The 14,860-nt window shown below is 44.2% G+C and overlaps 1 protein-coding gene across 1 annotated transcript in view; it reads left to right on the plus strand.

Moving 5' to 3' along the window:
• heatr4 (HEAT repeat containing 4) overlaps positions 1–14,860 on the plus strand; it is a 66,093-nt gene that overhangs the window by 23,092 nt on the left and 28,141 nt on the right. The window contains exons 5-8 of the mRNA XM_043698333.1: positions 169–363; positions 2,926–3,060; positions 9,218–9,406; positions 12,556–12,716. Of these exons, the coding sequence (XP_043554268.1) occupies positions 169–363; positions 2,926–3,060; positions 9,218–9,406; positions 12,556–12,716 (680 nt within the window). The remainder of the gene's footprint in view (positions 1–168; positions 364–2,925; positions 3,061–9,217; positions 9,407–12,555; positions 12,717–14,860) is intronic.

Below are 14,860 nucleotides of genomic sequence, written 5' to 3' on the forward strand. Positions count from 1 at the left end.
GTCAGAATAGTGTTGCTCAAGATGTCTAAAGGATGAGGATAAAAATAGCGGGTATTCAGAAATCGGGGCGATTTTCAATTGTGCCACTTCCAAGAATGGAAAATAGAATCACTGATACTCAGTCTGTTTCTGCCAGTGGAGGAACTGATTGCATCTTTGTCCATACAGGTTCCAAGAGGGTGTCGAAAGGCCTAAGGCGGTGGACAGGCCTGCCTACCCTCGCTGATTACACTATGGAGCAAGGACTGAGATTACCAGACTATGAACTGGTGGAAAAAAAAGTGAAGAAATCCTTTAAAATGCAAGAGGACCTGCAAGTGATGCGCAACATGGTCACGGGATGGATCAAAGCTTGGCACATCTGTAAGTTTTCTGCTCAGGAAAGAATTAGCAAATTATGTCCGTGATTTTCCTCATTCCAATAGCTGCTGTAGGCTCTTGAATGTCAAATATTCCCTCGGGTGCTGATTATTGCAGAGTGACAAGAATTTAATATTTATTTGCCCGGTTTTGCGCGATCTGTTTCCAGTCTATTCTGTTTAAATTGGTGGAAGTGTCATGCGGTATGCTAGAGGGTGTCCTCTGTGTGAAGGCAGGACTTGGTCTAAACAAGGTGGGTTTAAAGTTCTGCACAGGTCACGCTCCTTCCTGAAATGGCATAAGTGGATCAGATGGGTTTATAGGTCTTGTTAAATAACTTTGTGGTCACTTATAGTCAGGATTGGAATACTCTTCCCATGGAGCTTTTATTCTTAAGGGAAAGCTCATTTGTTACAAATGTTTAGTTAAAACTTGAAGTGAGCTAGCCCCCAAGCAATCCATGACAACAATGAGAGTCAGCACCCATTGAATCAACCCTCTGACAGAGTCAGGAACCATTGAACCTACACCGAATCAGAGACATAGAGATGTACAGCATGGAAATAGACCCTTTGGTCCACCTCATACTTGCTGAAAAGATATCCTACATTAATGTCGTCCCATTTGCCAGCCCTTGGCCCATACCCCTCTAAACTCTTCCTATTCATATACCCATCCAGGTGCCTTTTAAATGCTGTAATTGTACCAGCCTCCACCACTTCCTCTGGCAGTTCATTCCATATACGCACCACCCTCTGCATGAAAACGTTACCCCTTAGGTTCCTTTTAAAATTTTCCCCTCTTACCCTAAACCTTGCCCTCTAGTTCTGGACTCCCCCACACCAGGGAAAAGACCTTGTTTATTTACCGTATCCACGCCCCTCATGATTTTATAAACCTCTAAAAGGTCACCTCTCACCCGTCAAACCTACACCCAATCAAAGTCAGCACCTGTGGAACTTGCCACCTGAGTGACAGCCAGCTCCCTTTGTCCCCATCGTCTCCCCAGTGACATCTCCCCTTGTCCCCGTCTCCCCAGTGACAGTCAGCTCCCCTTGTCTCCATCGTCTCCCAGTGATAACTCCCCTTGTACCCGTCTCCCCAGTGACCGTCAGCTCCGCTTGTACCCGTTGTCTCCCCAGAGACAGTCAGCACCCCTTGTACCCATCGTCTCCCCAGTCTCAGCTCCCCGTACGTGTCTCCCCAGTGACAGTCAGCTCCCCTTGTACCCGTCGTCTCCCCAGTGGCAGTCAGCTCCCCTTGTACCTGTTGCCTCCCCAGTGACAGTCAGCTCCCCTTGTACCTGTTGCCTCCCCAGTGACAGTCAGCTCCCTTTGTACCCGTCGCCTCCCCAGTGGCAGTCAGCTCCCTTTGTACCCGTCGCCTCCCCAGTGACAGTCAGCTCCCATTGCACCTGCCAGTTAGCATGTGTGGAACCCGCACTTACTGGCTCTCTAGGGTACAGGCTGTACAGACATTTGATTCTCACGGGGTTACAGATTTCACACTCATTGACTTATGCTGAAGAATGGTTTTCCAAAGTGCTGAATCATTTAACGAATTAATTCAAAATTTGCAACGTATATTCATTCCCTTAAGGAATAAAAACTTCATTGGGAAAGTGTTCATGCAGTGTCGAAGATAGGGGTGTTGGTCGTAGTGCACGATTAACAGAAAGAGGCCCAGCTCTTGTGATCATGGTTAATGCTGAATAAATTGCAGCTTTTCATCCTGATCAAATTGCCCAATTTCAATTTGGATTTGGGATCCTGCCTGCAACAAAATGAGCTAGGTTAATCTCACTGTTTTAAGTCTAAGAAGGGTAGGAGTGTTCTCGAAAGGAGACTTTATGCATCCTATTTATGACCCAACTGCCATTTTCAACTAATTAAAGTTCTCGAGTCTCTAAATAAATGAATGTGGGTGAGCAGGAGAGTGAGTGAGTAGCTGGATGTGTTGAACTTGGATTTTCAAAATAACATTTGATAAGGTGCCACATAAGTGGCTGTTGCACACAATTTGGTCCCATGAAATTGGGAGAATATATTAGCAAAGACTAAGAATTACTTAATGGGGCTAAAAATAGAAAGTAGAAATAAATGGGTCACTTCCATTGTGCCAGGCTGTAACTATCAGTTATAAAGATCAAAATTCAAAGATCAATCCTAGGGCCTCCGCTATTTACAATTCATAATTGATAACTTGGGTGTTTGTGATATTTTCTAGTTTAACAATAGTCATAGGAGCGCTGGTTCCCTCTCTCATCTTAGCCAAGGGACTTTTGTTCATGTGTGAACCCAAACTGTGATTCTGGCATCAGATCTTCTCCTAAGTCAGGTTCCTTGGATAGTGATTAGCAATGAGAGCTCTGTCCTATTTCTTCCCCAACATCCCTCCTGTCAACTGACTGAGAGCTGAACACTTGACCTTGCTGCATGTAGTTTCAGTATAAACTGGATTCTTCTCGGATACAATCATCAACTGTATCATGAATCTCTCTACAGTACTATGTAAGCTGGAAACAGTGATATAAAATACTGTTTTTTAAATTGTGTTACGGTCTAGATTCACATTGGCAGGATATCACAATCGAAGAACTGAAGAGGGACCTCAAAGCAATACATAGTTATGTCCAGCTCAGTGCTCTCGCAACCTGTGCATCAGGAGCTATTGAGCGTCCACAACTGGAAGAAGACAAAGGTGTGATTTACATGTATATGTCTAGGAAATTCCATTTTAGTGTTGCATCGTTGCATGCCTAAAATGTTTGCAGCTGTCTTGACCTTATCAATAGCACAAAGATCTGTGATCTTTGTAAACAGAAGCAGTTTAGGTGCTTCCCAGGGCTGTATAACAATGGAACACCATTGTTGATTCTAACGCTGTCATAGCCAGTATCTTTTGCTCATCTTTGCATTCAACTGAGTACTTTGCTAGGCAATTAAGAGTCAATCACATGACTGTGACTCTGGAGTCACAAGTAGGTCTCCCCCACCCGGCCGAATCCCAGCCTGGTGATTAAGAGTCACTGGGAGATTGAGAGCAATTTTCATAAAGAACTGATTCATTTTTTTCTTGTGTGCCCAGTTTTGTTGATGTCTGTCTGTTGTTTTTGGAATATGTCAGTTACAGAGATGGACTGCAAAAAGAAAAAAAAAACAATCTAAACCCCCCCTTCCTTGGCTGTAGTGTGTAGAGCAATAGAGCATTCTCTCTCTGTCATTCTCTGTCTGTCTGTCTGTGTGTGTCTCTCTCTCTCTCTCTCTCTCTCTCTTTCTCACACACACACACACACACACTTTCTCTCTCACACTCTTGTCACGTGCAGGCACACACTAATCATAGCACGAAGAGTTGTGACACATACTGACAGTAACAGGTACAATGTCAGGAGGGGCACACAGCAATAGAAACAATATATATACTCACGCATACAGAGAGAATTTCACTGAAAATAATGGGTCTGTTTGGGAGAATTGGACACAATAACAGGAATATTATGGAGTCACAAAAATCAGGAACAATTGGGAGAATCTCTCCGTCACGGAAAAATATGGGGTGACATGCTGAGACTTGCATGAGGATAGAGAGGATTGCTCACTATGTAGCAGGAACAACTGGGAGAACCTCACACAGTATAACAGGAAATGTGAAACAAGCAATCTAGAGAAGGTTCTCTAGGTTGATACCAGGTATGGAAAAGACTGGCTTATAAGAAGAGGTTGACAGTAGGTTGACCCTGTACTCATTGGAATTTAGAAGAGTGCGAAATATTGAAATATACAAGATTCTTAGGGGACTAGGCAGGGTAGATACAGAGATGTTGTTTCTCCCTTGTAGGAGAGTCCAAGATCAGAAGCAATAATCTCAGATAAGGAGCTTTACATTTAAGGCAAAAGTGAGGAGGCATTTCTTCCCTCCGAGGGTAGTGAATCTGTGAAATCCTTTGCTGCAGAGGGCTGTTGAGGGTGGTGTATTCAAGGCTGAGATAGAGAGATTTTTAATCGGGAAAGGAGTTGGGGTTTATGAGGAAAAGGCAGGAAAGTGGAGTTGAAGATTATCAGATCAAACATGATCTCATCGAGTGGCAGAGAAGACTCAATTGGCCGAATGGCTTAAGTTTACTTCTAAATCTTATAGTCTTTTTAAAAGTATGCAGTCCAGAATTGTCAGTGGTCAAAGTAATGATGCTCATTGTTCATTACATTTTTATTGCTCTCTGACATTTTGTGGTTTTTTTGATGCAAGCTATGGTATTGGGAGATACTGTGGAGTGTGTGTGGTCAGGGCAGGCATCAGGTTGAAGAGTCTCCACTGAAGTATGCAGTCAAAGCCACGGACTCTAAGTTAAAATATTTAATCTTTGACAGTAATTAAGATTTATCACACTGTTAAATTCACTGAAACCTGAAGGTAGGAGTCTAAACATTTTCTGACCTCTTTAGTTGATAACGAGTTGGACATTTTATTAATTGGGATATAGAGTACAAGAGCAACAAGGCGATGATAAATTTGTATAAAACATTTGTTGGACCTGAGCTGGGGTATTGTGTTAAATTTGGTACTGTATTATAGGAAGGAATGTGAGTGCATTGGAGACAGTGTTGAGGTGATTTGCAAGAATGGTTCCAGTGATGAGAAGCTTCAGTTGTGAGGACAAATTGAAGAAGTTGGGACTGTTCTCTTTGGAGAGTGGAAAGATTTGAGGAGACGCAGTAGGAGGGGTTTTCAAAATCACCAGCGGGCTACAGTGAGTAGGTAGGGAGATGCTGTTCCTGCTTGTCAAAGGAACAAGAACCAGACAGCATAGATTTAAAGTTATTTGCAAAATAAGCAAGGGTAATGTGAGTGAGAGAGTCATAGAGATCTATAGTACAGAGGTGTCCGTCACGCCAGCACCAGTCAAAAACAATTACCTAACTATTCTAATCTAATTTTCCAGCACTTGGCCCATAGCTTTGTTCCTCGAAAAGCCAAAGCATACATCTAAATACTACTTAAATAGTATGAGAGTTTCTGCCTCTACCACTCTGATAGGCAGTGAGTTCCAGATTCCCACCCCTCAGGGTGAAAATGTTTTTCCTCACATCTCTCTAAATCTCCTGCCCCTTCCCTTAAATCTATGTCCTCTGGTCATTGATCCCTTCATCAAGAGGAAAAGTTTCTTCCTGTCTACCCCTATTGTGCTCCTTGTAATTTTATGCAACATTATCATGTCCCCTCTCAATCTCTTCTGTTCTAAGGAAAACCCCCAGTCTCTCCAGTCTCTCCAGTCTCTCCAGTCTCTCCAGTCTCTCCAGTCTCTCCAGTCTCTCCAGTCTCTCCAGTCTCTCCAGTCTCTCCAGTCTCTCCAGTCTCTCCAGTCTCTCCAGTCTCTCCAGTCTCTCCAGTCTCTCCAGTCTCTCCAGTCTCTCCAGTCTCTCCAGTCTCTCCAGTCTCTCCAGTCTCTCCAGTCTCTCCAGTCTCTCCAGTCTCTCCAGTCTCTCCAGTCTCTCCAGTCTCTCCAGTCTCTCCAGTCTCTCCAGTCTCTCCAGTCTCTCCAGTCTCTCCAGTCTCTCCAGTCTCTCCAGTCTCTCCAGTCTCTCCAGTCTCTCCAGTCTCTGTGTTTGCCGTTCCCATACTTGGAAAAAGGCTCTCCCTATCCACCCTGTCCAACCCTCTGATTATCTTGTATGTCTCTATTAAGTCACCTCTCAACCTTCTCTCTAATGAGAACAGCCTCAAGGCCCTCAGCCTTTCCTCGTAAGACATTCCTTCCATACCAGGCAACATCCTAGTAAATCTCCTCTGCACCCTTTCCAAAGCTTCTACATCCTTCTTATAATGCGGTGACCAGAACTGTACACAATACTTCAAGTGTGGCCGTATCAGAGTTTTATACAGCTGCAGCATAACCTCCAGGTTCCGGAACTCAATCCCTCTATTAATAAAGGCCAAAACACTATATGTCTTCTTAACAACCTTGTCAATCTGGGTGGCAACTTTCAGGGATCTGTGTTCATGGACACCGAGATTTCTCTGCTCATCTGCACTCCCAAGAATCTTACCATTAGCCCAGTACTTTTCATTCCGATTACTCTGTCCAAAGTGTATTACCTCACACTTGTCAACATTAAACTCCATTTGCCACCTCTCAGCCCAGCTCTGCATCCTAACTATGTCTCTCTGCAACCTACTACATCCTTCGTCACTATCCACAACTCCACCAACCTTAGTGTCGTCCGCAAATTTACTAACCCAGCCTTCTAAGCCCTCATCCAGGTCATTTATAAAAATGACAAACAGCAGTGGACCCAACACCGACCCTTGTGGTATGCCGCTAGTAACTGGACACCAAGATGAACATGTTCCATCAACTACAACCCTCTGTTTTCTTTCAGCAAGCCAATTACTGATCCAAACTGCTATGTCTCCCATAACCCCATTCCTCCGCATTTTGTATAATAGCCTACTGTGGGGAACCTTATCGAACAACTTGCTGAAATCCATATACACCACATCAACCGGTTTACTCTCATTTACCTATTTGGTCACTTTGTCAAAAAAGTCAATAAGATTCGTTAGGCACGATCTACTCTTCACAAAACCGTGCTGACTGTCCCTGATCAGATTATTCTTTTCTAGATGGTTATAAATCCTATCTCTTATAACCTTTTCCAGCATTTTACCAACAACTGAAGTGAGACTCACTAGTTTGTAATTACCAGGGTTGTCTCTACTACCCTTTTTGAACAAGGGAACCACATTTGCTATCCTCCAGTCCTCAGGCACTATTCCTGAAGACAATGATGATTTGAAGATCAATGCCAAAGGCTCGGCAATCTTTTCTCTTGCTTCCCAGAGGATCCTAGGATAGATCCTATCCGATAGGCCAGGCAGCATCCGAGGTGCAGGAGAATCGACGTTTCGGGCATAAGCCCTACTTCAGGATTCCTGAAGAAGGGCTTATGCCCGAAACGTCGATTCTTTTGCTCCTCGGATGCTGCCTGGCCTGCTGTGTTTTTCCAGCACCACATTTTTCAACTCTGGTACTCCAGCATCTGAGTCCTCATTTTCTCCTAGATCCCATCCGGCCCAGGGAACTTGTCTATTTTCACACTCTGCAGTATTTCTAATACCTCTTCCTTGTGAACCGCAATCTCTTCTAGTCTAGATGCAAGTATCTCTGTATCTTCCTCGCCAACATTTTCATTTTCTATAGTGAACACTCGAAAAATATTTATTTAGTGCTTCCCCTATCTCCTCTGACTCCACGCACAACTTCCCACTATTATCCTTGATTGGCCCTAATTTAACTCTCATCATTCTTTTATCCCTGACATACCTATGGAAAAGCCTTAAAGTTAACCCTGATCCTATCCGCCAACAACTTCTCATGTCTCCTCCTGGCTCTTCTGAGCTCTCTTTTTAGGTCTTTCCTGACTTCCTTGTAACCCTCATAACTAAACTCTCCAGCCCAAACACCCTGATATTCCCTTTGTATCCTCTCCAGTGCTATCATATCCCTTCTATAGTGCAGATTCCAGAACTACATACAAACCTCTTGCTGTGACCTAATTATGTGGATGATTATCATAGAATCCCTATAGTGTGGAAACAGGCCATTTGGCCCAACAAGTGCACATAGAGAATGCCCTATATGCTACAGCTAAAGGAGGGGAGGTACCCTATTACTCTATATTTCCCCTGACTAATGCACCTAACCTACACATCCCTGAACATTTATTTGGATTGAATTATTTGGATAAAAATAATGTGGACAGATATGGACAAAAAGTGGGAGATTGCCATGAAGCAACATTGCTCATTTGAAAAATTGGTGCCAGCAGGATGAGTGGAGTGGCCTCCTTCTATCCCATAACACATCAGTGTAGCATCACATCTAGAGAATCAGGGCAAATTGGACAGCAGCATCCGGTTTGCCATGTTTAACTTACAGGTAAAGTCTGCAGAGGCTGCTGCTGATTTACTCCATAATATGTTGAGTGCTGATGGTTTCATTGCATCTCTTCACACAAAAGCAGGCCAGAATGTGTCTTCACCTATTCCCATTACTGTCAATGGGGGTTTCATTTATTGAATCTTTCATGGGATCTGGGCATCTCTGTTTGCCCTAATTACCATTGAACCAAGTAGCTTGGTAGGCCATTTCAGAGAGGGCAGGTTGGCCATATTTCTACATGTGGCTTCAGACCCATTGCATAGACCATTTGAAGATAGTAGTAGATTTACTTCTCTAAACAATAGACAATAGGTGCAGGAATAGGCCATTCTGCCCTTCGAGCCTGCACCACCATTCAATATGATCATGGCTGATCATCCTTAATCAGTATCCTGTTCCTGCCTTATCTCCATAACCCTTGATTCCACTATCCTTGAGAGCTAATATACATGAAAATGTTTGAATCATCAGTTTCTCCTTCCATGAGATGAGATGTTTAGTTACTGTGAGGCATCCCTGAAGAGCCAATTGTGTGGGGGGCCATGGCATTCCATGTCAGCTTTTCTCTCCCTTGAGGCAAGATGTTCAACAGCCGCGAGTTAACCCAGCTGGCATCCATTTGTGAACTGACAAAACACATGAGCGGACCAGGTGGGATTTTACAACAACCGATAGTTTCATGGCTGCCGTCACAGATTAACGTTTGATTCCAGATTCTTTCTCTTTTATAAATAAATCCAAATTCCACCTTCTGCCTGGATGGAATTTGAGCCTGTGTCTTTAGAGCAATCCAGTGACAGTACCATTATGCAACTGTCACTGTTGGAATACTGAGAGTCATAACAGGGCTGTACACAGACAGAACAAGTTTTCATGTGACTGAATTTCTGTAAAATGCCAATGATTTCATTCCAGATCGTATCAATCTTCACTTGAGGAATGTGAGTGAAGTTCAAGCTGTGCCCGAGTCTCTTCAACCGCTGATTAGTGAGGCCCTGAACAGCAGTAACAAGCACGTACAATTGGCAGCAGCCATCTGCCATGTCACAATGGAGAAAGTGAATGATAGAGTCTTAGAGATCCTTCGTGACAACCTCCTTCACGGTATGAACTATCACTGGTTGATCCATGAGAAAGCCTTGTATATATATCCAGTGCCCTTCACAGCTTCAGGATTATCCAACTTCTAAAGTCAAAGAGTAATTATGATATAGAAGGAGGCTTTTCAGCCTATCAAGTCCATACTGGGTCTCTATTGCAATTCAATCAGTCTAATTTTCTCATAACCCTGCAAGTTTATTTCTTTCAAGAGCATTTCCAATTTCTTTTGAAAAGATTGTCTCTGCTGTCACCATCCTTGTAAACAGTGAGTTTCAAGTCAGCGCTCGCTGTGTAAAAACATTCCTCATCGCTTCTCCTGCCCTGAGCCTTAAATCTGTGTCCCACAATCTTTGTACCACCATAGAGTCATGGAGATGTACAGCATGGAAACAGACCATTTGGTCCAACCCGTCCATGCCGACCAGATAACTCAATCCAATCCAGACACACCTGCCAGCACCCGGCCCAAATCCCTCCAAACCCCTCTTATTCATATACCCATCCAAAGGCCTTTTAAATGTTGTCATTGTACCAGCTTCCACCAATTCCTCTGGCAGCTCATTCCATGCATGTCCCACCCTTAGGTGGTGAAAAAGTTGCTCCTTGGGTCTCTTATATATCTTTCCCCTCTCACCCTAAACCTATGCCCCTTAGTTTTTAGATTAGATTACGTTACAGTGTGGAAACAGGCCCTTCGGCCCAACAAGTCCACACCGACCCGCCGAAGCGAACCCACCCATACCCCTACATTTACCCCTTACCTAACACTATGGGCAATTTAGCATGGCCAATTCACCTGACCCTACACATCTTTGGACTGTGGAAGGAAACCGGAGCACCCGGAGGAAACCCACGCAGACATGGGGAGAACGTGCAAACTCCACACAGTCAGTCGCCTGAGGTGGGAATTGAACCCGGGTCTCTGGCGCTGCGAGGCAACAGTGCTAACCACTGTGCCACCGTCCCGCTCTCTCTTGGGAGTTCCAGACTCCCAAGAGAGACAGCATTTTTATTTATCTTAATTAGACCACGCAAAATCTTTTACGCCTCTATCAAGTCTCTCATCAACCGTTTTTACTCCAACCTTTCTGACCTTACTTTGTTGTGAAAATCTCTCATCATTCGAACCATTGTTGCAAGTCTTCTCTGCATCTCTTCATGAACCCTCCCATTCAATGCATTTGCATTCAATAACTTTATTCTTGAACATCTATACCAGTAAAACTGTGGTCCCAAGTGTGTCTTGGTGGAGCATTGTATTTCAGACTGGAGGATAATTATTTACCAAGACTCACTGCTTTCTGTCCTTAAGTGAAACTTTTAGTCAACTAACACTATAAGCTTTAAAATGGAGTTTACATAGTTATGGACTAGTTTGATTCTGTTGAGCTAACCTAATTAAAAGTTTCAGCCCTTTCAAAGTATATAGTTTCAATGCTTCAGGTTTGACAGGTATATACCATCTAGTAGGATGAGGTCACTGAGTTAGTAAATAATATCAAATTTTGTTCAGCATAATCAAGCAAGGCGCTCAACTGACAATTGAGAACTCTGAGTACTGTGACAAAAGATAGAAAAGTCATACTTATTGAAATACAAGACAGACTTCGAACTGGATCTAAAATTCTGCCCTTGGACAAGAAGTTTATTACTTTTTTCAAACAAAACATCTTGTTTTCACACAGAGTAAAATCCCTGACTAACTGTCTCTAACCAGTGCTAAAACCCAGACAGATGTCCCTGACTAACTGTCCTGACCTCAAGATTCCCCTCTTACAGGGAACCCTGATTAACAGAGATGAGTCAGACACCTTTCAGTTGATTCAAAACCAACCTGTGGCAGGACCACACGTCATCAACCCCCTGTTTTTATATTTCATAAACCTTCTTAATAAAACAATGGAGTTGAAACTCCCTCACCTGTCTGGGTTTTAGCATTGTTCAGAGGCAGTTGGTTTGCTAATAATATGGTAATAGTTAATTGGATCTTTCTATATGTATATGATCTCTCTCCTAAAATAATAGTGTCACAATGAGTTCTTTATATTTTGAAAAGCTCAAGTCTACATTGATGCCCTGGGGTTGAAGTGTTCCGAGACTTCACCAGTTTCCTCATTTCCCCTTCCCCCACCTTACCGCAGTTCCTAACTTCCAGCTCAGCACCATCCTCATGACCTGTCCTACTTGCTAATCTCTCTTCCCACCTATCCGCTCCATCCTCCCCTCTGAACTATCACCATCATCCCCACCTCCATTCACCTATTGTACTCTTTGCTACCTTCTCCCAGCCCCACTGCTCCCCCCACCCCGGAGGCTCCCTGCCTCCATTCCTGATGAAGGGCTTTTGCCAGAAACGTCGATTTTCCTGTTCCTTGGATGCTGCCTGACCTGCTGTGCTTTTCCAGCACCACCCTAATCTAGACCCCCATGAGTGAGATAACGGTCAGATCTATTTCTCACCCTATCTGCTCAAGGATAAAATCTGACCATGACACTGGGAGAAGCTCTCTTGCTGGTATTTCAGTAGTGCTGTGGAACTTTCTGCATGTGCATGAGAAGATTGCTGAACTTTTATTTTCATGTCTCATCCAAAAGATAACGCCTCCAATGAGTACAGCACTCCCTCAGATCTGACTATATATATATGTGATTATGTATGACTAGATATTGTGCTCAGTTCCTTGCCTTCTCAACTGAGGCATGAGTGCTTCCACTGAACCATAGCTAACGCTAGCTCTCTACAATGCAGATCTATCATCTCTGCTTCCACTATCTCATTAGTTGTGGCTTCAAGCTCATTATTGCTTATTCTGCAGAAAGATTCTTCTGATCTATCACTTGCCCCAAATCTTACGTATGAGACCCTGGTCCAAGTACTATCAACTAATGGAAATATCTTTGTCTCCCTTATCCAAACCCGCCATAATCTCTTAGACCTCTATCCACTCTCCTCTCAACTCCTAAAGAGTAGTCGTATTAGACTCAAAATGCTGCTGCTGCTGCTTCTCCACAGATGCTGTCAGACCTACTGAGTTTCTCTCACAATTTCTGTTTTCGCTCCCTTCGACTTCCTTAGCTTCAAGAAGAATGTGGAGCAGGTAGGTGTGATGTTTGGTTGCTGGCCTGTGTTGAGTTACTTTTTTGTCTTACAGGTAATTCTGCTGATTGTTGGATTGCAGCTCAAAGCCTGGCTCTCAACGGTGATGACAGCTACCCTGTAGTCAGCAGAATCATCCAGCATCTCTTCAATAAACCAGAACCGGAGATTATGAAGCAAGTGTGTCTGATCCTGGGCCCGCTCAGTGAGAGGACAGTATGTGAGCTGGAATATTATGGTGCACCAAAATTCTATCAAACACACTGTACAACTGCCTCCTGTTTTGAACGCACACTTAGGGGTGAGGCTGGGGGAGGTGGCAGGGTGTAGGGGTGAGGCTGGGGGAGGTGGCAGGGTGTAGGGGTGAGGCTGGGGGAGGTGGCAGGGTGTAGGGGTGAGGCTGGGGGAGGTGGCAGGGTGTAGGGGTGAGGCTGGGGGAGGTGGCAGGGTGTAGGGGTGAGGCTGGGGGAGGTGGCAGGGTGTAGGGGTGAGGCTGGGGGAGGTGGCAGGGTGTAGGGGTGAGGCTGGGGGAGGTGGCAGGGTGTAGGGGTGTCTGTTCTCAGCTGCCAGTGGGATAGATCTTTGGGTACATGGACTATGGATAGTTCTGACTGTGTTGAAGAATTCACACACATCCTGGTTGTTGGCAGGTTGCTTTATTTCCTTGAGCTTTCCACCCACCATGTGTTCTTTAGGTTGGTTTGTTTTTTATCATTGGAGTTTGGCCTTCATTTGTCTGTGGATCTGCTTTCTTTCCCAACTTTTGATAGTATTTCCAATTGCGGAACACTTTGTGTTTGTGATTTAGTCACTCCTGGGCCTCCTAGTCATTCTTGTCAGAGCAGTTTTGATGTTTCCTGGTAGAGAAACCTCGAGGCTTCTTCTGGGTAACTGTTTATGCTGGAGTTAAGGACAGTCCATACGCTTTAGACATTCTATGGTTCCTCTTCATTGAGTTTCTCCGGGTTGTTTGTGCAGCACTGACTGTGTAGGTCGTTGTTGACAGAGATTGTGAATCCATTGTTAGTTATTTACCTGAGGCAGTGTTTCTGATGCTGCTGCTGTTTATTAGGCCACCCTGATCGAGATGGCAGACCGGATTAGGAAATGGTTGGTCCAGCAATGGTCAGCTCCTGTCATGGCACGGGTGGTGTGCTGTTACTTGTGCTCCCTCAACCTAATGATGACCTGGTCAAGCAGGTATCAATATCTGTTGTTGAGGTCTCTCTGACGAAATCAGGTATTCTAGACATTTCATTTGGGGGAACGCCATTGTCTTTATCTTCCCTTTGCCTTCCTCATCAATCCTATCTTTCCAGATGTATGTGTCTCTCTCCCAGCTCTGGCATTGAAATCACTGGAGAATCAGCCCATCTTCTTTTGAGACACAGGACAGCAACTGATCAAAGTTGGAGCTGAAATCTTCTTTCGCCCCATCCATTGCTCTTAGGTTTGGGTGTATGCATTACCAACTGTGTTGGACTATTTCTGGGTTAGGGTGAGCTGAAGGGTCTTGAGGTATTTTTATATCCTATAGGGTGTGGGGAGGTGGAAAGGACTCACTGAAAGGGTCAACTTGTTGGCTTTTTTATGACAAGACGAATCCCATGTAGTCTTCAGATTTACTTTTCTGGTAAGAGGTGTAACTGCTACCTTGTTCTTTGAGCTGAACCTTCTCCTGCCCACTGTGTCTCAGTCAGGGCAGCGATGTCAATGATATAAAGTCAGAGATCCTGAGCTGTGTTAGCAATACGAGGTTCAGGTTGTCCATGAGAATTCCACTGCCCAAACCTCATTTGCAGAGGGGGGAGGTGCCTGTACATGGGATAGACAGGGCATTTGTAGCACAACAACTACCACACAGTCCTGGTGGAGCAAGGTATTTGTTCAGAGACAGGGATACACAATACGAATAGGCACTAACACACTGGGTGCAGCTCCAGCCTCCTCCTCACTTCTAGAGAGTCCTGTTTAATGCAGAAAAGTGCTGTGTAGGCTTCACAAATAGCCAGTTTGTTTCCTACCCCTGCGCTAATGCCATCTTTTTGTTCTTACTGTCATGTTTCAAGCTGTGAGCTCTCTCCCCTAACCCTGGGCTATGTCTGACTCTCTCTTCACTTAAGGACAAGTCTTAAATGAGAAACCAAGCCGGCTAAAAGGGGTCATGAAATAGCTTTGGTGAGCAGAATTAAGGAAAATCCCAAAGCATTTTTTCTTATACAAAAAGCAAGCGGGTAACTAGAGAAAGGATTGGTCCACTAAAGGATAATGAAGGAAGGCTGTGTGTTGAACCTGAGGGAATGGGTGAGATTCTGAATGATTAATTTGCATCAGTGTTCACTGAGGAGAGGAACATGATG

This window comes from Chiloscyllium plagiosum, chromosome 10 (genome assembly GCF_004010195.1).
Source record: "Chiloscyllium plagiosum isolate BGI_BamShark_2017 chromosome 10, ASM401019v2, whole genome shotgun sequence".
Lineage (NCBI taxonomy): Eukaryota > Metazoa > Chordata > Chondrichthyes > Orectolobiformes > Hemiscylliidae > Chiloscyllium > Chiloscyllium plagiosum.